General features: G+C 42.2%; 1 protein-coding gene across 9 annotated transcripts in view; it reads right to left on the bottom strand.

Moving 5' to 3' along the window:
• KTN1 (kinectin 1) overlaps positions 1 to 24,775 on the bottom strand; it is a 70,045-nt gene that overhangs the window by 25,464 nt on the left and 19,806 nt on the right. For 6 of the 9 annotated variants that reach the window (XM_031605402.2, XM_090141885.1, XM_090141884.1 and 3 more), the window contains 20 exons: positions 24,054 to 24,606; positions 22,178 to 22,315; positions 19,932 to 20,093; positions 17,390 to 17,520; positions 15,825 to 15,941; positions 13,333 to 13,473; positions 11,006 to 11,112; positions 9,402 to 9,534; positions 8,365 to 8,452; positions 7,898 to 8,064; positions 7,436 to 7,504; positions 6,584 to 6,621; positions 5,951 to 6,041; positions 5,576 to 5,644; positions 4,828 to 4,865; positions 4,630 to 4,720; positions 2,834 to 2,920; positions 1,685 to 1,719; positions 1,458 to 1,548; positions 615 to 683 (listed from right to left, as the gene is read on the bottom strand). In XM_031605402.2, coding sequence (XP_031461262.2) covers positions 615 to 683; positions 1,458 to 1,548; positions 1,685 to 1,719; positions 2,834 to 2,920; positions 4,630 to 4,720; positions 4,828 to 4,865; positions 5,576 to 5,644; positions 5,951 to 6,041; positions 6,584 to 6,621; positions 7,436 to 7,504; positions 7,898 to 8,064; positions 8,365 to 8,452; positions 9,402 to 9,534; positions 11,006 to 11,112; positions 13,333 to 13,473; positions 15,825 to 15,941; positions 17,390 to 17,520; positions 19,932 to 20,093; positions 22,178 to 22,315; positions 24,054 to 24,570 — 2,379 coding nt within the window. In that variant the 5' untranslated portion in view covers positions 24,571 to 24,606. The remainder of the gene's footprint in view (positions 1 to 614; positions 684 to 1,457; positions 1,549 to 1,684; positions 1,720 to 2,833; positions 2,921 to 4,629; positions 4,721 to 4,827; positions 4,866 to 5,575; positions 5,645 to 5,950; positions 6,042 to 6,583; positions 6,622 to 7,435; positions 7,505 to 7,897; positions 8,065 to 8,364; positions 8,453 to 9,401; positions 9,535 to 11,005; positions 11,113 to 13,332; positions 13,474 to 15,824; positions 15,942 to 17,389; positions 17,521 to 19,931; positions 20,094 to 22,177; positions 22,316 to 24,053; positions 24,607 to 24,775) is intronic. The other 3 variants (XM_090141883.1, XM_090141887.1, XM_090141886.1) reach the window with 2 other exon arrangements.

Genomic DNA, 24,775 nt, shown 5'->3' on the forward strand with positions numbered 1-24,775 from the left:
ACACCTCCCCACAGTAATTCTAACAATAAATATTTAGAGGTTTTTTCCCCCTCTCTCAAACGATTTTATAGAAATGCTCTCCTGAGCCACCCATGCAGAACTGGATACCAACAAGGAAAGTTATTTTGTGATAGGCATTAAGTGCACGTCAAAAACAATAACGCAGTAACGACTGTCATACTGTGATAGAGTCACAGAACACAGATACAAAGAGAAGGGGACTAAGTCACACCTGCACAAGTGTGGGTTAACATTAGAAATCTCAAACATGCAGAGTCAGGCTGATGCAGCAGGAGCTCCCTACCAGCCATGCTTTCTGCACCAGGCTGCTGGAAAAACACAGCCCACAGCCATTTCAGTACATGGCAAGATAAAACCAACCCACAACCACTGCTGAATTGGAACTTTGAGATCCAACACTGTTTCTGACACTTATGCAAAGGAAGCATTTGACAGATATATCAGCTTCCAGACCAGCACTAGAAGAAAACAGGATGCTTTGCCAACAGGCTTCAAAGACATCCTCACCTTTTTCCCTTGACTTTTGCAACCACAGCAAGATCCTTTTAGATTTAAGTTTAGGTGTAATAAAAGTTTTAGATGAGAAGTACTACCTGCTCTGATAGCTGAATTTGCAGACTTTGAAGTTCTTTTCTCAGGGATGAATTTTCTGTTCGCAGTACCTTTGAAAGCAGAGAAACAGATAATGAAAGACTCATTTATTGGGGAAAATGTGTTAAGCCTGACAGAAAAATAATTTATTTTAGAACAAGTGAAAGACTATTTGAAAGCCTGAAAGAGACCCCCCTCTGCAGCAGTTAGAGCCAAATTATTCAGTGGAATAATTATTCTTCAATCCACAGGAACACTTCAAACTTAAGTCCAGGGAAACATTAAGATGATGTGCTCACTTCTTTGGCTGTTTGGTACCCTGACAGGTTGCTAGCATGCAAGTTCTCCCTGGGGGCATTAGTAATTTACCTGGAGCTTAGGGACACAAAGTGAGCATTGTTTCAGATATGTCCAGACAGACAGGACAGAGCATTCCAGCAAAACTCAGCAGGAAACAGATCTTGGTACTACCCTTCAGATTACCACTAAGTAAAAAAGATGCAATAGACTCATGCTGCCAAGTTACTACAAAAATCCCTTTTCTAAAGACAGATTTGTTTCAGACTACACCAAACATAAAGCTCTGGAGATGTATTACCTTTATTCCAAAGGACACCAAGATGCTAGTAAAGCCTACTCTAAACTAAGCAGAGAGAAGCACACATACATACCATTAATGCCTATGTTTAGTCTGTGCTATCAAAAAGGTTTTAACCCTATCTCCAGAAGCCTCTCCTACTCAAAGGGAACAATCTCAGATCACACTATAAGCATTCCAGCATGTACTTTGCACAAGAGCACTTAATCTCTATTTCCCCATAAAAAGATAATGCAGGAGACTTTACCTTCAGCTCCTCTTCTTTATTAGCCATCTGTATGAGTCCTGCCTCAAGCAGCTCTTCAACCGTCTTGATTTTATCATCCCTCTCTCTCATTCTGAGAAATCAGAAGTGAGCATTAGGAAAGCAGTGTTAATCTCTGGCAGCATGTTAAGTTATCTACAGCAGTCCTGCTGCCAGAACTGGATCTCTATACATGATCTTCTGATGCAAAAGAAAAAGTGGTTTCTTACCCTCTTTCCATCTCCTCTAACAAATCTTTGTTTGCCTGTTAAAAAAAAAAAAAAAGCAACAGGGTGATCACCAGTGGATCAATAACAATTTGGGATTTTAACAACAAAAAGCATTAGAGGGCATCAGCTTCTCCAGAAGTTTAGTTACTGAACTGCACTAATCCAACAGGTAACAGAATAGGGGAGAATGTCCTCATAGCACAAGGGTCTAATGCTGATCATGGACAGATGTCAGTTTTTCCAGAGAGATACAGATCCAGCCCAAACACCTGAGAAATCTGTGTCCTTTGAGTATCTACCAAAATCACAAGCTCCACTTAAGGCTCACCCAACAGAGCATTTATGACTTCTCAAAGGCCAACAGTAATGCACTGCAAGACACCCCATGAGAAATGTAAACCAGCTCCCAAGGAAAATCAGCTATTTCAGGTAGGACAACAAACCAGCCCTCCCAGGGGAGTAAGGGCTGCAAACCTCATTATCTGCCAGAAAACAGGGAGCTGCTACTGGCAGATACCAGCATGGGACTGGAAAGGAAACAGTTTCCTGTCCTGCAAGTCTTTTTCCAGCATTTCAGAAAGTTTTCTGATTCTACAGGAGCATTAAGTTGGATATTTAGAGCTGTCTCAGGCAAAGGAAACTGGGCAGAATAGCTCTTAACCCACAGTATCCTGCACGAGCACTCAGTGATGCCATTGCAAAAAACATGGAAGAAGAGGGAGAAAAAAGATAGTAATAGGAAAAAAAACACACCATAATGCAAGTCTGTTCCTTGATTACTACTGGTTTGAGAACTCACTCTCAGACAGAATGAAAACAAGCAGCATGAATATCTTACTCTGCTCTCTCCCCAGACCAATAAGAGATCTTTTTCCTAGGAGGGTTGGTTACTTGTGGGATTTTTCTATTCCAGAAATTATCATTAAAACTGGAAAAGGCTGCAGAAAAGTTCTTGCTTGCATTAAGCTAGCATTCACCAGGGGAGGAAAAAAATATACATTTGTATGGATACTCTTTGCCAGATCTAGAAGTCGCATGACTTGGACTTTCCATGTGTATCTAAAAAGCAACAGATTTTGCTCACTCCATGGTCCACTTAAAAGAAAATACCTAAGAAATTCAAAAGAATTAGAGGACATTTGATACAACCTCAAATTTTGGCTGTACTGGCTCAGATAGGAGAGTCTGCAGCTTCTGCACTTCAGCTTGCAAAGTTTTGTTTTGATCCTTGAGAATCTGAAAGGAAATTCACATTTATCAGCTCAGAACTGCACACCCAAATCACAGCATTTTCACAGTGGCAACAAGGTAATTAAATAACACAGAAGCTGTTACAGTCAGTTCTTAGGAAGCTACAAGACTACAAAGAGTCTTTAGTACAGGAAAGCAAGAAAGATGGTTAATACTTCTGTCCTTATGTTCCCTTGAGAAATTCAGCTGTTACCATCTTCATTCCCCGGCAGAAGATCAAAAAGTGCCAAGCATACAGGCAAGAGAAACTGCATTTTCCTCCTCAAGGAGCATCAGCATCATCTCAAGATTTGATAGCAGGAAGGGATAGCAAAGGTGAGGACTGAAGAATTGCTGTTTTGAGCCTGGTTTTTCCCTCTTCCCTGTGCATGGGAAGAAAGGAGCACTTGCTCAGGTAGAAGCATTCGGGGCAGGCTTACATTTGGGATCAAAGAAGAAATTCCAGGTGCACAAAACATTCATGCTGAGAGTACACTGTGGATTTCCACACTATCACCATTTGCACTCAGGTCTCTGTTCACTTCCTGAGAACTGCTGAATTGCCTCCAGGTGATTTTTGGACACAAAGTACCTTGCTGATTTCACCCCATAACACCTCTAAAGTCTTTCTATTCTAAATTCACATTATTCCTTATCACATTCATTTTCACCACTACACCTGCCATCTTAAAACACTGCACCACTTAGAAAGCCCCTTGTGATTCTTGAGAGTCAGATCACATAAGGTAATCAAATAATAAATAATAAAGCTGTCACTTCTTCACGCTCACCTTCCACACCTCCCTGAAGGTTCAGCTAATAGCTTATTGTGAAGAACAACCACCTAAAGTCCTACTTTGTTAGTTATTCTTTAACCAGCTATTAACTGAAGGAACCATTATCTGTTGTTCTTTGACACCTTATAGAAACTTTGGGGGTTTTGCCACCAAAATCTATTCAAAAATGCAATTTTAATAAGTGAACCACATTCACTACTTGATAACAGTTTCAAGAGCTCTAGGAGATCCATAGGGCATGGCCTCTCTTAGAGAAGCTATGCAGCCTTGGGCATTACCCACCTGCTCTGTTCATCACCAGCAAACCTACCAACATGGTATTGCAAAAACTCAGACTGAGTTACATTGATCTTTATCAACATCACTTAAAAACAAATACCAACTCCGCAGTGCAGACCCCAGATCACAGAACTAAAAGCCTTGGAAATTTAGCTGCTTTCTCATAAGAGAAACAATTTGGAAGCTGATAGGAGGAAAATAAGCATTTTTATACCTACATTGGCAGAAAAATTAAAAAGGAAAAGAGAAAAAAAGACCTGACAGCACGATAACCCAAGCAAAGCCTCCCACCAAGGCCTTGGAAGTTGCATTCAAACGTAGAATGCAACAAAACTGAAAGTCTTTACTAAACAGCCTTCTCCTCCACGTTTCAAAGACATCACTCTTTGCAGCTGCAGACACTACACTTGACTTGAGTTACCCCACATCTCTCACCATCTGTTGTTACTACTCTGATATCCCACATTACCCTTACCTTGTAAAAAAAAAAAAAAAAAAGAATGCTGTAACATAGCTTACCACCTGAAAGTCAGCTCTGTTCCACAAATCAACATTCAATTGCCTGAAGTACTCCACAACCTCAGAAGCCTGGAAAACCTGCTGTCATTTAAGCACAAGGATAGTTGTTCTGCATCTTACCTTGAATTCTTCTTTTGTGTTTACAGTCTGAGCAAGTTCTTCACGGAGCTGCTCCTCAAGAGTTCTTATTTTGTCATCTTTGATGTGAATGCTGAGACACAATAGAAGCGTTACATTCATCTTAGAAAAAGCATCAATTCAAAAGAAAATAGAAGACTGATAAAAATTGTTTATTGAATGCCAGAGCTATTTATTTACCTTTTCTGCATCCTTTCCAGCTCATGTGCAGCAGCAGCCTAGATATAAAGAGGATTAACACAGACTTAAGATACATCACATGATTCAATCAACCTTTCATTCCACAATATTAAAAAGCTAGAACAAGTCATTTGGCCTCTCAACACACGACACCAGCAAGAAAGAAAGGGGTAAGCTTGTCATTATGCACTTGTAAAACACCAGTACAGACCAGGCAAGCATGCAATTACAAGAAGAAAGATGATCTTGAAAGGATTCATTTAACAACCAGGATTTTCAGTAATTAATCAGAGCGCTTCCACCTCTGTAATGCACTGGCCACACAGTAATAGCAGAGGGGAAAGCATTTGTTTGGTTTTAAAAATACATCTGTTGTGAGGCAGGTTTTTCTGTATATTCTTGGTTTTTACTTTCTTAGATGCCAGGGCTGCGTGTTTAACAACAGTTGTGTTCACTCCTGTGCAATGTCCTTAGGACAGCAGCAAATCTAGATAAATCTAACCAGCAAATGCTTCAGTCACTTGGCTATTTAAGAAACAGATTCAGCCCGTGAAGAAGGGAGGTTAAGAGCAGATCTCTGACCAAAAACAAAACCTCCAGGGAATCACATATTACCCTTATTCTGTAACCTCACACTGTTAGTGCTGTACAGCTCGTTTAAACCAACAGATCTGCCCTTGCATTTAGGGCAAAATAGGCAAGGAGAAGATAATAAAATGAAGCCTTAAAAATGAATCGGTTATTTTACCTGTTCATTTGTCAGAGCCTGTAACTTCTGTATTTCTGATTTCAGGGACAGGTTCATATTCTGCAAGACCTGAAGGAAGAAAAAATACATTTGCATTTTGCACATAGGTGGTCTTTCGGCTAAGTCCACTTTTCAGTGTAAAATATCCCTGGTTGTTTTTTTGTCATAGACTAGAGGTGATTGCAAGGGAAACCCTTAACATTTGTCATCAGTGGCTTTCATCACACACCAATCCTGGCTAGATCAGCTGCCTTATAGTCAAAGGAGTTGGTTCTAGATCTAATGACAGCAACCACCTCACAAGCTTCATTTCATATGCACACCCAATGAGCCTATCCCTCCACCAGCTGGCTTTTACATGTGCTTTTATTATACCTTGAGCTCTTCTTCCTTGCTTGTTAAATTGGCGTGTTCATTGCCTAATGAGTCCTCCATCTGCTTTAGCTGTTTGTCCTTTTCTGCAATGCTGTATAAATGAGAGTGGTGACATATCAGTACTGGAAGGCCTAGAATGAAAGTTGCCCATGAAACAGGAGGCTAAACATAAAACACATACTAGCCCTTCAGCCCAGGTCCTATCCTCATTTCTGCTGACAGCACATTTTGGGACCAAAAGCTTTTCCCTCCATTTCAAATGCTGTCTGCTTGCCAAACATTTAAGGGATGTTTTCTAGCTCTGAAACAAAACTACCCCATTTTCCAAAGGGAGATATGGTCACGCACATCTCTGCTTGCTGCATTGATTCCCATAAACAAGAGGAGGCACTGCTTTCTGTGCAGCACAGACCCCCAGACAACAGGCTGCGAATCTGAGACCAGACACTGAAAGGAAGTCTGCAGGAAGTGTTTTCCCAGCTCTAAAGTGAATCTCACAGTTAGAAAGTGAAAAGCATAGACAACGTTTCCTTCACCCCTCCCTCCCATACACACTGTGCATGCACTGAGAAAAGGTGGTGCATGTTAGCAGCCAGTGACATCTCCCAAACACCAGGGGAAATGAATGCTCACACTTTGTGCAGTTCTTCTGCCAGGACTGAAGCTGAGGTCTGCAGAAAAAATAGAAAACAACAACCATAGCTGAGAGTAAAGCAAGGCAAAGAATCAACGTCTGCAGCAAACCAGGAATAGAACTTGTAAGATTTGTCTCATTATTCCAAACTGACACAGGTAGATTTCAGTTATTTCCTAGCTACGGAACACAGGAAGGATCTCAGCACATAATAATATCCCTTCCCTTTCTGCTCAAGGCAAGGCAACCAGAAGATGCTCTTTGTCAGATTCCAAACAAGCAGTGGGTTGTTTGGAACGTCTCCTAATGGGAGCTGCCTTATGGGACATTCCACTGTCAAACCACTTCATCAGCCCTGATGTTCACAGAGGTACCTATCCAGTCCAACCCTATTTCCTCAAAGGGGGTTTTTGTCAGGTGTTCTGTCCCCACTGGACTGAACAGAGCTTTATACAGCAACCACCTAAGTCACTATTCCTTAATCTGATGACAAGGGGAAAGACATTATCAGTTGGTTCACGGGAGGACAACAAAAAGACCAAAGAACCACATGAGAATACCCACACATGCAAAGCTATAGAAAAAAATTAAAAAATGTAATGGTATTCTACTCCTGGTTCTAAATGAAAGGCAGTACAGGAGGAGATAGGTGGACATCTCCCCTCCAAAGAAAGGAAAGCAGAAGCTTAAGTTTTAAATCAGGTTGAGAACACTACAAAAGAGGATGCTAACAAGTCTTCACTTTCATTATTGCACATCTCACATCCAGCTTAAAAAAAAAAATCTGTCTTTTATAGAAGATTCACAATTAAAGACTACAGAAGAAAGGGAAGAGTGAGAACATGCTGCACCTGGGCTGCCATTTGTGAATGAAGCTTCTGAAGCTGAGCGTTCAAAGCATCGTTCTGCTCTACCAGCTCCTAGTAAGAGAGCAGAAAAAGAAAAGCAGGCTGAGATCTGTAGTACTTCTGCTAGTATTAGCTCCTAGTTGTGCCTTCTATCGCTAAGAACAGTTCAGCATTTAATTTTCACATATTTTGGAGATGCCATCTTTCTCCCACAGTGATAGTTTGGTTTGAGGGGAAGTGCAACATCCCACTTTGTCTGAAAGGAAATATTCCCTACCCCACCACACACCTGCTGGTTTCCCTACAGCCAGCAAGGATTACATCCTTGTTCCCAAACGGTCCCAGTCCTCCCTCCCAACACTACATGCAAGATCTCAGTGGGAAAGCTTAGTTAAAGCAGCATTTCAAGGTCATTACTGTTTCCACAGACACAAAGGGGGAAAAAATAAGATCTGTGAGCAATACCTGCACCCGCAATTGCATAGAGTCCTCCTTAGAAGCTCTCTTTTGCTCATTCTCAATCAGCTGCAACATCCTCTGCTCAAGCTGCTGTTTCGACACCATCATATCAGTAAGTTTGCTGTGCAAGCTCTGGATTTCATTGTCTTTGGCGACAAGCTTGTTCTGCACATCTGTAGCAGAAACATCAGGATTTAAATTCAGAAGTACATACTTGAACTCTAGGGGGAAGTAACTTGCACTGCAAAAACAGGGAAGCTGATGAGAAGCCTTGATCCAGCAAGCCAAGGTTTTGCTCATCAGCATTTAAAGCTGTATCACAGCATGCAATTTCCCCAGGCTGTGCAAGCACTACTGACATCAATTTGAGCTCTATTTAACACTTAATCCAATTAATATATATAAATATATTTTTTAATACAGTGAGATCACTGCAGTTAGCATTATGTGGGATTTTCTTGTTTGATACATGCCTTGTTGTGCTGCTTCGTGCTCTGCTGTTCTTTTCCTGAGATAAACCTGGATTTCTTCCCATCGTCTCTCTGCTTCCTGCTGCTGGACCTTCACATTGAAGACAGAATTGACAAAAATAAGTCTAATCTTTAATTTAGTTTTGAAACATTCGGAGTTCATCTCTTCAGTGCTATTCCCAAAACATATGGTAAGGAAGAAAAGTTGTTCCTTGTTTTCATTAGGGCACATCAGAGAGACAGAGCGCCCTGTAATCCTCCTCCCTGAACAGTTTATCCCATTAATTTGAAAGGCAAATTGTGAACAGAATTTAATCACTGGCTCTTAACAGGATGACTTCTGTAATATGGAAGTGAAGCATTTTTGTTCTGCAAGTTCAGAATTAACAGCAGGAGCTGGTCTAGCCACATAAAACACAAAAACACATCTGTAAATTAAACCACATCTCAGCCCTAGATACCAATTCTCCACCTATAAGGACTAGAGGCAGACAGAACTTCTGAGTTGACAATCCCATCAGAAAACGAAAGAGATACATCAAAATATCAGTATACTTCTAAAAAACAATTAAATGTGCATTGAAGCAAAAGCACGTAGCTTCCAAACAAAGAATAATTAAAAAAAAAAAAAACAACGAGTAAAAGAATTATTAAAAAATCCTATCTAGATGAACTGCTCCAAAGTATCATGGAAACCAGGCCAAACCATGGCACAAATCTTGTCTGAATCGTAGAAAACAAAGTTCAACACCACCAATTAAGGTTTTTAAAAGATAATCACCTGGGAGGGCAAGTTTGATTTCATAGTCTGTAATCACTGAAAATACAGGTACTGAATAAAAGCATTAAATAACCCCACAGGCTGGCTCAGAAATTATCCACAAATTGATATTAGTGTATCTAAAGAAAACGGACAGAGATGAGTGGCCAGGGAAACAGTAGAAACGATTCTCACACTCCTTCCATCCTGCCCAGCTCAGGATTTGGCTCAGATAAAAACCTCAAGTGCAAGTCAGCAAGGCAGAGAAAAGCAAAGTCACCTTTAGCTGAGCCACTGCCTGTTCTGCATTCTTCTTCTGGAGCTCCTCTTGCTGCAGCTTGCTGTTCTTCTCTCCCAGTTCATTCACCAGCCTGGCGCAGTCCTGACGCAGTTTGTTCAGTTCAGCTGCCTGCCTAGAAATAAATATTTTTACAGTTTCTTGTTCAGTTCCTTCCCCCTTCCAAGAAGCATAAGAAATACCAACAGCTAGTCAAATATCAAGTGTTATACTTGCAGCCAGAGGGCTGTGCTGAGTTTCACTCACACTGCTTTACCCTAGGAAAGGGATGAGGTCTGGAATGCTGGCTGTCAGCACAGCAGCTACAACCCAAAGCCAGAAACAAAAGTGAAGTCAATAAGCCACAAACATCAGCTCCTCCAAAATGTTTGAAAGCTGATGGTTAAAATTTGGATGGCTTTATACAAAAAGATCCAGCGCACAGAAAAGTCTCACAAATTCACATTCTGTTCCTCCTCCCATGAAGGATCCTTGCTCTGTAACTCAAAGACTTAACTGTGGGCATCTCTCTGGACTACACACTACCTCATGGACCTGACTGCCTCTCAGCTTGTGAAGGTGTATGATGCACTCTCTCCCACTTAGGGAGTGAAGATGCATTTGTATCACACAAGGCAAGAGTTCTGAAAAGGCTCCTCTTTGTGTATAAGCAAACAAAAAGCATTATGTTTTTTTATCTTTGCCCAAACAAAGCACTTTTTTCAAGATTTAGTAATCATGACACTTCATTTCTACAAACAGGGCATCTCTACCATCAGAGGACTATCCTTTATTATATGGCACTGCAGAAAGTGGGCAGGGAGCAGAAAGTGCATCCACTGCATTATGCTCAGCAGTTCAGCAGATGTTTGCAGAATGGTCCATAAAAAAGTAGCACCTTGGCATGAACAGCTCAGCCAGAAAATGAAGATACAGCAACATCTCCAAGCCATGACAGAGTTCTGACATTCCAGTAACAAATCAGCTATCTGAGAGGATGTGAAGTGTGGTTTTGGCTTTCTGAAGGCAGAAGGCCACTAGCAGCAATTCACCCATCTGCCTACACCCCTTATCAGGGGCTCAGTTTGTCCCTGAGCTGACAGAGGACTGTGTGTATGGTGGTAAAGTTAAGTCATAACTCACAAAAAGATGACACCTTGAGATGCTTTTTGATTCTCCAAGCAATGGTGGATGAATCCAGCTGTCACCCAGTGGTATCATCACTGCAGCATATTGACATTTTCTTATTTAATGCAGGACCAATTTATAAGCTCAGAGCTGCTGTCCTCCCAAGAGATCTGCAAGAGCACTTCTCCTAAAGCCAGGTGGACAAATGCACCCTACCAAATACAATGGCTATGATTGAGCTCCCCAGACCTCAGACCTCTAGCAGCCCAGGCTTCCAACTGATGAAAGACACTAATCAGTTTTGACAGCCCTGGCTCAATGCAAATACAAACAGGTACCTTCCTGCTCCAAAATCACTATTTCCTAGTTTAAACACAAATGCAAAGACAGCCAAGGAAATGGAAATGAAAGGATCAGAAGCCAGAGCTCTTCAGGGAAAGCTTAAAAACATGCAGAGCTCCAAGTAGCTGCTAACATACTTGCTCTCCATTTGATTGGTAGAAGTGCTGACAGCATCTCTCAGGATACCATTCTCCTGCTTCAGGTGACTTATTTCTGCCTCCATCTGCTCACAGCGTTGCTGGAACTGAAGGGGGGGAAAAAAGATTACACTAAGAGAGAGATCAGAAACCACCAAAATATCACAGCAGATGCAACTATGCAATAGTTAAAGGTAACAATATTCAGTGTTTTTCTGGGGAAAAGAGACACCTTTAATTCCTTCCTCATACCACTCCTCAATTAAATTGATGCTTGAATAAAACATCAGTTTCCTTTTATACCACTGTATCAAGGCAGCATTTTAAATAGTACAAAAACATTACTCAGGATATTGATAACTATCTACAGTTGCACAGCTGAGTTATCAATAACTGGGTACCAATCTCCCTTTCCAAAGAAGAAATGAATTCACTGGATTAATGCCAGAGGTTTACAAAGCCCATAAAAAAAGCAGAAAAGTTGGAAATAACCAAAGATACACAGATTGTAGCATGTAAACTGCAAAAGGCTTGTCTGGATCTAACATCCTGAAGTTAAGACTACAAAATAAATCTTTTTTTTTTTTTTTAAAGGCAAAAATATGTTTCAACTACATTTCAATGTGCGTGAGAGATGCTCTAAAACCCAAAGCTGCTTCACAATAGTTCAAATACGACCAAAAGACAGGATTCAAAGGGAAAAAAAAAAAAACAAAAAAGGGACTTTGCATATCCAGACGCCAGCACAGCTGGTCCTACAGCCTGCTCTGAAAATCCTCCAGCATGTACAGCACGTAACACGTTCCTCCTCTTCCAGCACCAGTTGCAGATGCAGCTGACACCATTTCCAAGACCTAGTTTCACCACGAGTGACTCATCAGTGAGGATCTTGTAAGCACAAGGCCAAAAAAAAAAAAAAACAAAAACCCAAACATCTCAATAACAATAACAGCAAGAGAGTGGTCCACTGTGGAGCAGCCATACTCAGCTTAGCACCAACACACCCAAGGAGGTGTTCTCTCTGGGCTTTGATGAGCTTGGGGTTTGTTTTTTTTTAGTATTTGTTTTGTGGTCGTTTTTTGTGTTCCTTGTTTAGTGTTATTTTTATTTTAAACACCACACAGATAAAGAGGAACTGGAATCTTTGATGGCTACGGTTCAGCTTCTCTGCAACACTGTGAAACAGCAGCAGGGGGAGCAGAACCAGAGCACCTCTGCACACTCTTCCTCCAGCTGACTGCTATAGACACACTGGTAAAAATCACCCTTTGGTCCCCTGACCTCCTCCACCCCCCAGTAAGATCCTCTCACTTTGCAGTTTCCCGTGTAGGTTCATGTGAAACAGTGTCTGCTCCAGAACTGCAGAGTTGGCATTCTCCAGAGTGCCAAGATACAAAAGAGATATTACTGAAACTGGATGTTCACAAACCAGGCTTGATGCTGTGACAACCTTTTAGGAAAACACACCAGCATGACAAATCTAAGCGCGCATCAGCTGGTATAGGCAGGGCCATTTTGCTTAAAAATATCTGGTGAAAACTCCTTCTGAAGTCACTACATCATAACAAATTCTGGAGAAGGGTCTAAAAACAAAAATCTAAGTGCTGCCCTTCAAACATTCTCAGTAAAGCACCTTAATCAATGATACTTCTTGTGTATTAACTTGACTAATCTCTCTGCGCTGAGATTTAAGAGCAAGATTTATCAGCTTCTAAATGATCCTCAGCATTAGTGTCTACCTGAAGTCGAGTATTTCAATTAGATTTCATGCTTAATTGGTTAACATTTCAGCAAAGTACCACAAAGCAGAAGTAACTAGACAAGCCAGGCTGCCTAGCACTGGCCTTTTGCAGACTGTGAAACAGCCACCTTTGATAAGACCCTGCCTTACGAATCAGCCATGAATTTCCCTACCTTCATGCAGATGGGTCACATTAGCAGCTATCAGTACACTGTACTCAAGATTCCAGGTAACAAACACATCCACAGAAGCTGACTTGAAATAACAAATGCTGCACTCTTCGCTAAAATCAATGTTTCTTAGCATCGATCTGCTTGTATACAAACTTCAACCCAAACAGTAAAGGATGAGAGGTGATGGCCTCAAGTTGTGCCAGGTTGGATATTAGGAAACAGCTCTTCACAGAAAGAGTAGTAATGCAGTGGCACAGCTGCCCAGGGAGTGGTGGGGTCACCATCCTTGGAGGTGTCCAAGAGCCATAGAGATGTGGCACTGAGGGATGTGGGCAGTGGGCATGGTGGGTAGGTTGGGCTGGGGGAATCTCTGAGATCTTTTCCAGCCTTAATAATTCTATGAAAGCTTTTACCTTTATCTTCATCTGCTGAGATTCCTGGTAGCTAACATGTATTTTACTCTGAAAAGTGCCATGCTCCTTCTCCAGCGTGTTGATGCGTTCCCTCATTTTTGCTGTAAGCAAGCCATTCCTCTCTTTTTCTGCAACCAGCTCCTTGGGTGGGAAACCAAAGGAAAAAGAAAAGAAGTCATCTACCACTTTCTTCTAGAGTCCAACAGACACAATGTTTAATGACTGTGAGAAACATATCAAGCATACATCAAACTACAGTAAGGACCAGCATTCACTCACAAATGACAGTACTACACTGGCCAAGCTTTCAGCAACCTTTTGAGGATTTTAAATCAGCATACTTTCACATGTATTAGAAAAGAAGTTTGCCACTTTAAACAACAACCTCCTGTTGTCTTATTTCTATCAAGTTTAGCCAGATAATACAAAGTCCTAACAATTAAAGCCACAGATACTGCACAGAGCGTACCTTGGATTTTCCTCTCAGGTACAGCAAAATGAAAGAAATTGGATAAAGAATTGCAGCAAAACTACAAAGCATTTCAGAGCATGTAATTGCTTGGTAGCAGGTTGCAAAGCCAACACTGAAAACAGTTTTGCCAGAGGAGATGGGCTATTAGCACCCAGTAATAATAAGGCCCGAATCCCACCAGCATGCCACATTATAGCTTCCAAATGAACACATTTCAGTTTGGATTATTTATTAGCCAGTAACTCAACCTGGACACCTGAGAAGTCCATAGAGCTGCTAATCTGCAATATAAGTGCATTTGCTGCAGTAAGCAAAACCATTGAGTGCAGGGCCCAGGCAGCTCTGATCACAGGAGTTTTTGCACGCTCAAACTCCAAGTGCCTCCAGTTATGCCACACAGTGTAGCTCCAGACAGTGCCAGAGGCTTCTCCAGAGATCCAAAGTGCCCACATTAGCAGTCAGCCTCTCTGACAGCACAGAGAGCCCTGCCACAATATTTCAGTGCTCCAAATAACTAGCCTGAATACCTTCCACCTCTTCAGAATAATTATAAGCTTTGTCTACATTTCATTTTCAATAAAAGCTGTCCTCTCTTTTTAGAGCCAACTAGTTAGTTGGCTTCAGGAAGCTGTCTTCTTCAGAATGAAAAAAAAAAAAGCATAATGAGCTCCCAAGCATATGCTCACAGAGTAACCAAAGACACCAGGAGTTTCGAGTCACTTCTGAAAACACAGTGGAGATAGTTTAACACAAAGCCTTTTCAAACACGAGTGTCATTGGTCTTCCATCTGCTAGGATACAAGAAGAGGGAGGCACCATGACATTTTCTGCCTTCCTTCTACCCCTCTACTAACTTCTACCATTCACCTACAACCCTCACCAGCCCATGTGCCCCACCAAGGCAGTGCCAAAGATGCTGGCAAGACCAGCTCTCAGACACCCAACACCACAGAGGTCAGGCACTCCTTGCTCTTATTCATCCTCTCCAGATATCACCTGCACTGACAGCCCCAGGGACATCTCTGCACATCACCTTCTAAGTCCCTCCATAGCTTTTGACAGTGTCTTCAAAGGAACACATTCATTAGAAGATAAAAGCTTGTTGAGTTTTTTCCCTTGCTTACCCTGATGATTTAGCACTGCAGCAGCTCTGCCTTCACCTGCTTCCTCCCAGCTTTCAGGAATGCCTATTCATTTTTCCTCTTCCCTTTCCTCCTCCTAACAAAACTGGGAAAACTAACAACCACCCCTCTTCTCCACAGACCCTGCCCTGCCTTCCAACCACCACTCTGTAGATGGTTTTTCCCCTTCCACTACATCAGTTTCCCTCCACACTCAGGCTCTGACACTCCTTCTCTGCTCAGCTCCTGTCCCATAGAATTCCTGATTCTAACATCATTCTACTTCCAAATTACCCAAAACATAAAAATCCTACCCCTGCCAAGTCTCTGATTTATTACAACACTGACATAATTCATTTTTCTACAGTAACTGATCTCCTTTGAAATATTCAATAGAAAAAAAAAAAAAAATCAAGTTTCATGAAGTTGTCTTGATAGGTCTAAAACTATCAGTGCTCAAGGGGCCAAGCAGCATTCAAACTTGCTGCAGCTTTCTGAAAGAATGCTGATCATTACTGTGCCTAGAAGCATGCAAGCATCCGAATACTGGAATATGTACTCAAATTAAAACTGCAATGGCAAAGAGGTGTTTTATTTTTATATCCATTTTTATATCTAAGAGCATTTGCTCTTAGTAATGTTTTGAAAAGAAAAATGGCCTCAGCTTAAAAATGCCAGTAAGTGAACTACCTGGAAAAGCTACAGGAAAACAGCTCTGCACAAACACACTAATAGCATCATAAAAACTAACACAGAGTCTTGGAACACATTTCCAATATAAGAGAGTCCAGCTTTTAATTTAGACTAACCTCAACAGGCCAGAATTTGTTGCTGCTCATTCTCCAATCCCCTGCAATTATCCAAAAGCTCTCTATACATACAAACTTCTTTGCATTTACCTGGGTTAACTGCTTGCACTGCTCCTTTGCAACAGCTGCCTCCTCCTTCACTGCAGCGAGCATCTTCTCCTTGTCTTGCAGCTGATGTATAGCTGCAGCCGATTCTGCCTTGCTGGCCTGCAGCAAAAGCACACACAAGTGGTCAATGCATGCCAGAAGTACACCAGCAGAGAGAGGCTGAAAGGAAGCAACACCCCCTCATGTCCCCACATAGTTTGTGTGCACAGCGTACATGGCACCACGAGTACCCAGCCCTGCTGCTAATGGATCCTGCAGCACTGGTTTTATCGGACCAGGAAATGCATTTTCAAATGCACTGAAACCAATTAAGAGAATAAATGGGCTCTTAAGGAGCTCCTACATTGGAAGATGGCTGCTTTGGTGGCACTGGGAAAAACAAAGAGCAGTCATTAAAGAAATAAAGGAAAACAGCACAGCCATGCTGAATCATTCGATAAATGAGCGAGGAAGAGATTGCCAACATCACCTGGTCCCACCCACGCTCAAAGCAGCTGTAATCCAACCTGGATTAGAAATACCACCCCATTTCCTGAAAGCTCACTATAAAGGAAAGAGGGAACACTGGTCTGGTCTCTCCTTCCACTCAGGAGAGCCTCCAGCTACAACAGTAACATCTCAGTGGGGGAAAATGACCAGTTTTAGAGATGCTGCAGGACACAGAAGCAGGGGAAATGATCCCTGCTGTCCTGCCTCTTGTACACTGGTCTTAGAAAATAAAATAACTGCCACAAGGGGCAAACCTTCCACACATATAAACTCAGACTGTGTTAAAGTCCGCTAGTAAAAGAAGCAGAGGGGAGTTGCAGTCCCACAAACCCATTCTCAATTTGGTTGGAAGATCTCCTTCCACGGTACTGCAAGATATTGGTGGTCATCACCCTGCTGTCTTAATAGAAAATTGTAGAAATTAGAGAGTAAAGAAGCACCAAGCATTGGAATAGGTTGTCCAGATAAGTTACTCAGCCTCAGTTCTTCATGGTTTAAAGCCTGACTGGATAAAGCTCTGAGCAGCCCAGGCTGACCTGGGAGCAGGCCCTGCTTTGAGCAAGAGAATGGACTGCAGACCTCCCTTCCAATCTGAGGTATCCTAAGGTCCTATGAAACACATTCAAAATAGCCAGAACACTTTAATGTGTAAGGTTTCTAAGAGGGAGCCCTGTTGTTGGTTTTTTTCCTTAATTGCTATTACAGTTTTTCCTACATATTTGTGAGAGATGGCTGCTAAAGTCACCAGAAAGCCTTCCCTCATGCCAACACTGCGTCAGCTGCAACAGCCCTACATTACATACCTTCCACTGATGGTTATGGCTGCCCTTTACGAGCAGTTAGGAGCTATCAGCCTGTCTAGCCAGCCCTGGCAGATGGCAGATATCTGACAACTGCCTTCTGCATGTAAAAGCAAGCACAGACCAGCTGGAAAAAAGTCTTCCAAAGCCATAAGGCAGAAATAGCGACAAAACATCCATTAGCTCATTTGAGAGAGTGTCTCCTCTACTTTCTACCCATTTAAAAGCCTCCTCTCCCCCATACCCACAGACATTCACCTTTTGTAAGACGTCGTGAATTGCACCAGATTTTTCCTTTAACACCTCCACTACACAACGAGCCTCATCTTCAGTGAAGATCATATTCTTCATGGCCATTACAAAGTCTTTAAATTTTACTTCAGCATTCTCTGCAACACAGAAGGGAGGATATATTTGCTTTGGACTCAGTACAGAATTATTTATTTTGCTTTGAAACAGCATGTGATGGGGTATCATTATGCATTATATTTAATTTCAGTCTGAAATGCCAAGAAGCAAAAGGTCATGAGCATTCAGCTAAAACAACATAACTCAGATTTAAATCTGATAACAATCTGCCAGCTGACAGTTTTGGGGAAAAAAAATCCCATCGTTTTGTTTGTACAGTTGGTAACATTTATAGTGTTGCTAGCAAGAAGACAAAGCACAACACAGATCTGGGGGGAAAAATAGCACAAATGTGAAAACTTGAAGAGTTCTTCCCAGCATATTATGACAGTAATTCAAAGTGAGCTCCCAATTTAGAGGACAGCCTCGCTCCAAAAGCAATATGCAGATGACAAAGCAATGAATTTACATGGCACATTTCTGATTACAATACATGGAATCAGAAAGATATTCCATCGGTCTAAGTTTGGAAATGAACTGGTGCAGGAATTCAGCAGCAGGCAGATAAGTCAGCGAGATCCATCTTCATCACTGATTTTGTAAGTGTTCAAAAAGACACAAAGCAAACGCACTCCAGATCTACCATGATCTCACAGAAACAAAAGCATTTTTCATTAGAAAACCAGGCTGCACACATAAGTCATTAGGTGGCCCCCTAACTTAAGGAAATGGAAGCACAAGTCTGAGGCACCCAATATCTCTGTCAAAGAGAAGTATGCCAAGAGACTGGAGGGGAGTAAGGAGAAAGTAAAAACTTAAAAAGGATGCTTGGTTCAGAAAGTGCCCCTAAAATAATGGGGAATGGTCCAGCTTTCTCACCACAGCTCTGGATGTGATATCAAACCACAAGGCAAACCCAAACCCCTGAAGAGAATAAAATATGAATGAAAAATAGGAAACTAAATTCTGGCAATATTAAGACTGTAGGAAAAATTATTGAGCATGAAAACAGATCTCTGAATAACAGTCCAGGGAGTTGTGAGGGAAGCCCTGAGGAATTCTAGCACACCCTTTCCTTGTCTGAAACCCGACTTGGTCTTGGCCACAGACTTCAAATCATGTCATCGCTGCACTGACATCAGTGATGCTTTTACCAGGAACATACCAACATACTGAGACCAGAGCCTGGTTTGCTGAAGGTCTACTAGGCTTGGACCAGGCCAAGCCCTGCGCTCCCTGAACACAGGAAGAACCTTGCCCTTGCAAGAAGCTTACAGTTAGAATACAAGAAGATTTCTATATTGGGAGAGCAAATCCCAGCTGACACAGAAGAATTAGAAGCTCACATAGAAGGGTTACAGCTTGTAAAGAAAATAAGAAGGGACTGGTGCACAGGGGAGGCTTTGATGCCCCACAGCAATAATACACAGCCATTGAGTTGGAAGCACAAGAGGAGCCTCAGGCAAGTGGGAATCCAGTTCAGGTACCACAGAGTTGCCAAGAAGACTTCAAAGTGTGCATTTTTGAATACAGGTCTAAAACCAGAAACAGTGGTGAGTCACTAGGCAGGCAATGCAGAGTCTGTCCTCTGAACAAGCCTAAACAGGGAACCACTGCCCAGCCATTTGGCTTCTTCTGCCCACAGATTTAAGGGTCTCAGCAAGCCTGTCATGCTTTGAGCACATCCATGACCTACATGAAGTCTCAGTGGGACATGATGCTCAGGAGTCGCATCAGTCTTCCCCAGAGTATGAAGGAAGCCCCCCCTGCTCCTCTGCCAATTCCAAGCACATTAAAAGGAAAATTCAGCATCTTGCTGGAAACCAAGAGACTCACACAGGCAGTTTGCTTCAGGTAATTCTGTGTTGCACTCAGGTATCTGCTGGCTGGTTGGCCCAAAGTAGCTTTAGAACAGCATGAAAGCACACAGCCTGCACTCCCAGCTCAGGCAGGCCCTAAGAGCACAAAGGGAAACCTCTTGCTCTGGATTCCAACACTGTTAAAGATGCCTAAGCTATGCTGTACAACTAGGAACAGGAAACAAAACGCTGGCGATACTGAGCCCCTAGCAGAAATTATCAAGCATGAAAAACAAATTGCTGAATAACAGCTCAGGAGGTGGGGGGGAAAGCACTGAGAAATTCTAGCACACTCTCTCATGTGCATCTGTGTGGTCTGTGATCATCCATTTGCTCACTGTGAGGACACAAAAGCCTACAGTCAGCATTAAAAGGATTCAGATGGAGCAAAGCCCTTTCAGCAGTGCCAAAAACAGTAGAGAAGTGAACACAGACAAGAACAAACAGCGTCCTGCAGCCACAAACATTCTCCTCGAATCCTTTCTGTTTTGCTGGGAAGAAAGGATTTCTCTCCTCACAGAAAGCACACTCACTCCCTGGGCACTGACTGCCTGGAAGTGTGAACAAAGCAAACCACATTATCAGCTTCTTACCTTTATCAGTTTCATTCTTCATTTTCTTGCTCTTCTGGATCCCTTCATTCATGTTTTGTTTTGCTACTTCCACCACTTCTCTCTTTTCCAAAGCACCAGCATCAGAGTTATCCATCAAAGGAATGTAAGTAGTGGGCTGAATAAGAGGTTCATCCACCAAAACTGCAAGCAGAAGTCCACAGAACAGGTTAAAGCTTTTTTAATAATAATTCACTTCAACATATGGAAAAGGAGCGTAATACCTCAACGAGTTGGATTACCACATCTTTAACCTCAGTAGTTACTTAGTTATGTGCTATTATCCATCACAGCTTAACTCATTAAACCTCTTTAGGTAAGTTCATTAAATAAAGGCCTCTAATTTACAGTTATTAAATAACTGCAATTAAACTCACATTTTCAAAGGTTTTTTTATAGCATGATAAGAAGTAGCAGAGAAGAACCTCAACATTTTGACTTTCAGTTCACTTTCTCATTAGAGCTACATATAGCATCCGTGAGACTGGTTTGCCTGGGGCAGCACCCTGAAACATGAGCATGATGATGTCTTTTGCTCCTATTCTGTTAAATGCTAGTACCTTACTGCCAACACTTGCACCCACATTACATCACCAGCGACCTCAACCATTTAGGAAGAATGTGTGTTAGGGGCAGCAATCAGGCTTATTTCCCATGCAGACTCAGCTGTACCTAATAGGGATATCTCATCTGTCAGAGCAGGCTCCAGGCACCATTAGTATTCAGACACCCTGAGGTACTGACTGACCTCAGTCCCCACGCACACAGCACTGTATGAATGCAGTGAGAAAGCCTCTGCCCAAAGAGCTGCTCAGTCTGCTCTGCTGAGACAAAAAGTAGAGAAGGGGAGAGGAAGAGCAACAGACGAGAGATGATGGATGCAGCCAGCAACAGAGCTGGACTTGGGGTTTGCCCAGGGCACGCTTCCTGCAGCACACAAGACATTCTGCACAGAGCCACACTGTGGTGAGGAGCTTCACAGATCCTCTCAGCCCAGTCAAAGGGCTGATGGAGATCAGAGGCCGTGCACTGAGCTGGAGAGAAGAGGAAACAGATGGGATACAAGTTTTCAGGCATCGGCACAACACCAACGTGCCTTCCTGACAGCCAGAGAGAGAGTCAGAAAATGCTTTCACATTCCAACTGCCTTATTTTGCTCCTTAAAAAGCAGCCAGACCTTCAATGTAACCTGTAAGTATCTCCCCTATTAAGCAGCAAGCAAACACCTGCACATACACAACAAGCACAGGAGTGAGGAGATGCCCCCTCCAACAGAAACATCCACCTCCCAGTCCTGTTAGCATCCTCAACTTTTTCAGGTTTCTCCTTATTATCTTCCCCTCCTTGTTTCAACCCTTTCCTTTTAAAAAGCCCACCTAATAGCTGCAAGACACTCAGTGGTGTCAGTCTGACTGGAATACACATATAAGGGACAGGGCTTAGTGGGTGTGATGGAGATAAGTTAATGGTTGGACTGATGATCTTAGTGGTTTTGTCAGACCTTAACAATTCTATGATCCAGGCCCTGACAACCTGACCAAACCACAGGAAGCACGGTGAGTGATACTGCTCACACCAGGAGCTGCTCACCAGCTGCCAGCTTCTTCAGAGCTGTCCCAGTGAAGAACAGTTTTGAGAAGCTAACAAGGTGGCCTCAGAGAACTTCATGGTCACGCTCTTCCCAAATGCCACAGACACAACAGCACTCATTGTAAAAGGCTGAAACACAGAGGCAGACTGAGCCAAGAGGAGACGAGAAACAGCATCTTGGCAGAGAGCGAGAGATGACAAACAGTAAAGGCCTTGACAGCAATGATGAGCAGTTTATGTTGGAGCAACAGCTAGCTAACAAAAGGACAGTAAGAGAGGAACGTGGTCAATGCAACTGACTAAAATAACTGCTGTCTTGTTTGGGGCAGATGACTGCAGACGTGCCTTGCTCAGAGCAGCTTAGAGCATGGTCAGCTTACTCCCTCAATTCTAGTGTGGATGTTTGGATCCAAAATCTCAAAAAATTCAGTGTTATCTCACGTTCGTCGGTACCAGAGGTTCATAAAACAAAGAACTGGATATCAAGATCTTTCCTACCTGGAATTCCTGCTTTTTCAAACTAAAAAAACAGAAGACATTCTTCTACAGTTTCTTTCCCAAAAGTCCAAAAGTAGAGACAAAAAAAGGTTTAATAGTCAGATGTGTCTGAACTGATAAGAAACCCTCAGTATTCTCACCATTATCAACTTTCTGCTTCTTTGCAGAGACTTTCTTCTTTCCTGATACATTTTCTTGTTTTATCTCCTGGTGGAGCAGCACAGGTTCTTGCTTTTTGGCAGGAGATGCAACAGAATCAGTCTTAGTATCTTGATCATCTGTAACAGACAAGTGAGACAACATGCTCATCCTTACACTCGTCATTATTACTTTTAAATCAGTGGATCTAAATCATCCCCAGAATAAAAGAAACTCATGTATTTTAAGTGAGAACACAAAGTTACACATAGATACCTGTTAACACACACCCAACCACATACACTGCCCACATCAGATGAGACCCCAAAGCAAAAGAAAGGTTTTAGCACAGTCAAGGGCCATAGCACTGAGTGGTCTGACAGACAGGAATTTTACCTGCAGAACACAGGTAATGAAAAGTAGTAATTTAACAAATGCAGGTTACACTGCAACAGAGCATACAGCACACGTTACCTGGGTTAGTTTCTTATCTGCAAGAAGTATTCCCTCCCCCCATTCCATGAACACACTTGTGCACGTTAAAGACACACTCCAACAGCTACCAGGACTGTGAGAAGCAGAAAATAAGTGTTTCATGTTAGGGAACTGTTCTTTTTTAGAGTTATTTCAACAGAGAGGGTTTTCTTTTGTTGCTGGATCTGGGTTTTTTGTTTCGTTTTTCATCTTTTTTTGGACAGCAGGTGCTGTATGGTACACTTGGCAGAGCTGCCACAGCACAGGGCTATGGTGTTAGATCACATCATCAGGGGGGAAAGTTGTGGCTGCCCTCAGAGCAGTGGTTGCAGACCACATTTTAACCACGCCACAGAGATTTTTGGAAAGCACCCAAAAAACAAGATCTGATACTCTTTTTTTTTTTTTTTTTTTGCTGATAGTGGATGGGTCTTGTTCAGAAAAAAAGAAAAAATAAATCACCACATCAAGCAGCAATGTCACTTTTATCTTCACTCCCTGTAGCAAGCCTGCCATATTACTAGTTACATTGCCTGCAAATACTTTGTTTCTCATTTATTTCTGAATGTTCTCATTTTTCTAATCTTCCATTTATGGACATTTACACAGAGACGTGTTGACTTCTGCTGAGCATACAATCAAAATGGTCACAAACAGCTCAGACTACAACTCTCCATTGTTCAGTTGCAATGGCTCATCTGGGGGGTGAGTTTAACACCCATTCCATTTGGTTACAAGGGTGTAAGAAGTGGGAAGCAGCCTGCATCCCAGGCTGGATGTGGCTCTGGGCAGCCTGGTCTGGTGGTTGGCAACCTGCCCATGGCAGGGGAATTGAAACTAGATGATCCTTTTCAAGCCAGGTCATCCTATGATTCTATGATTTTAAGTGCTTCTTTCCACAAATCAACCACCAAATATCTTTTTGTACATTAAGCCTGCACTGAAACAGTGATTTATTTTGCACACTCTAGTATGGGGTTGCCCTAGAGGTCCTTACTTATCAGAGCAAACGCTCTTAGGACTCCACTTTTTTTTTTCCATAGCTTGACATCAGAATGCAGAGAGCAAACACTTAATGACTTCTGAGTTAATCAGAATTTCAACAGCTTGAGAGCAAAGTAGTCAAGCCACAGAGGAAAGGAGAGATACATGCTACTCTGTTTCCCTCAACAGCCTGTAGTGGAAGAAAGCAAGGATGGGAGAAAGAAACCCAGAGCATTGCTGCCAGATGAAAAACAGGGGAAAAACACAATAGCTCATAAAAAGGAAAAAGTTAGAAGTGAGCTTTGCCCCACAGAGATCAGGCAGAACAGTTCTGAGAGAGACACTCTGTGGCCTTGCAAGAAGCAGAGCACAGCTGTGGCGTTCTGTGCAAGAAGCGTATGCAACGTAAGGTACACATGCCATTTTTCTGCTTCTTCTGCCCAGGCTTCTTCTTAGATGCTGCTGATTCGGATGGTGGAGTGGGCTGTTTTGTAACAGGGACTGGTTCTACTTTCTTGCCTGAAGACTTGGATCCTTCCGACTCCTTAGTTACATGATCATCTTGAGCTGCCTTCTGCTTCTTCTCCTTCTTCTTCCGTTCTCTGATGCCAGCAGATGCCTCAGTCGCACTCAGGGGAACAGGACCAACGTGCTCTTCATCTGAACCCAGGGCATCAGAGAGCTTGAAGTCCCGAGGCGTGCTTTCAGAGTCAGATTCGTGGATGTTCCCATTCTGAGCTTCTTTCTTCTTGTTCTTCTTCTTCTCTGTTTTCTTTTTATCACTCTTGGTAGGTGGAAACTTTAGTTCCCTTTTCTGCTTCGCAAGGACTTCATCATATAATGTTTCTTTCATGAACAGCCAGAAGAAGAGAAAGATGACTGTAATAACCACAGAAGGAATGAGGATGATGAAGTAGGTAGACTCGTAAAACTCCATTGTGCTTTTTCTTAGCTATATTTAAAAAAAAAAAACCTGCAAGGCAAAATGAAACGAGAATTAGTTTTTGACAATGTATTCCTCAAGACTTTTTTCCCCCACCAATTACAACAACAAAAGAGACTTTGATTTTGTTTCAGAAAAATCTTAAAAGCAGCCTTTAATGATGTTGTTAAATTATATCAATGATGAGTAACCTCTGTAG

Source organism: Phasianus colchicus, chromosome 5 (genome assembly GCF_987193195.1).
Source record: "Phasianus colchicus chromosome 5, bPhaCol1.hap1.1, whole genome shotgun sequence".
NCBI lineage: Eukaryota > Metazoa > Chordata > Aves > Galliformes > Phasianidae > Phasianus > Phasianus colchicus.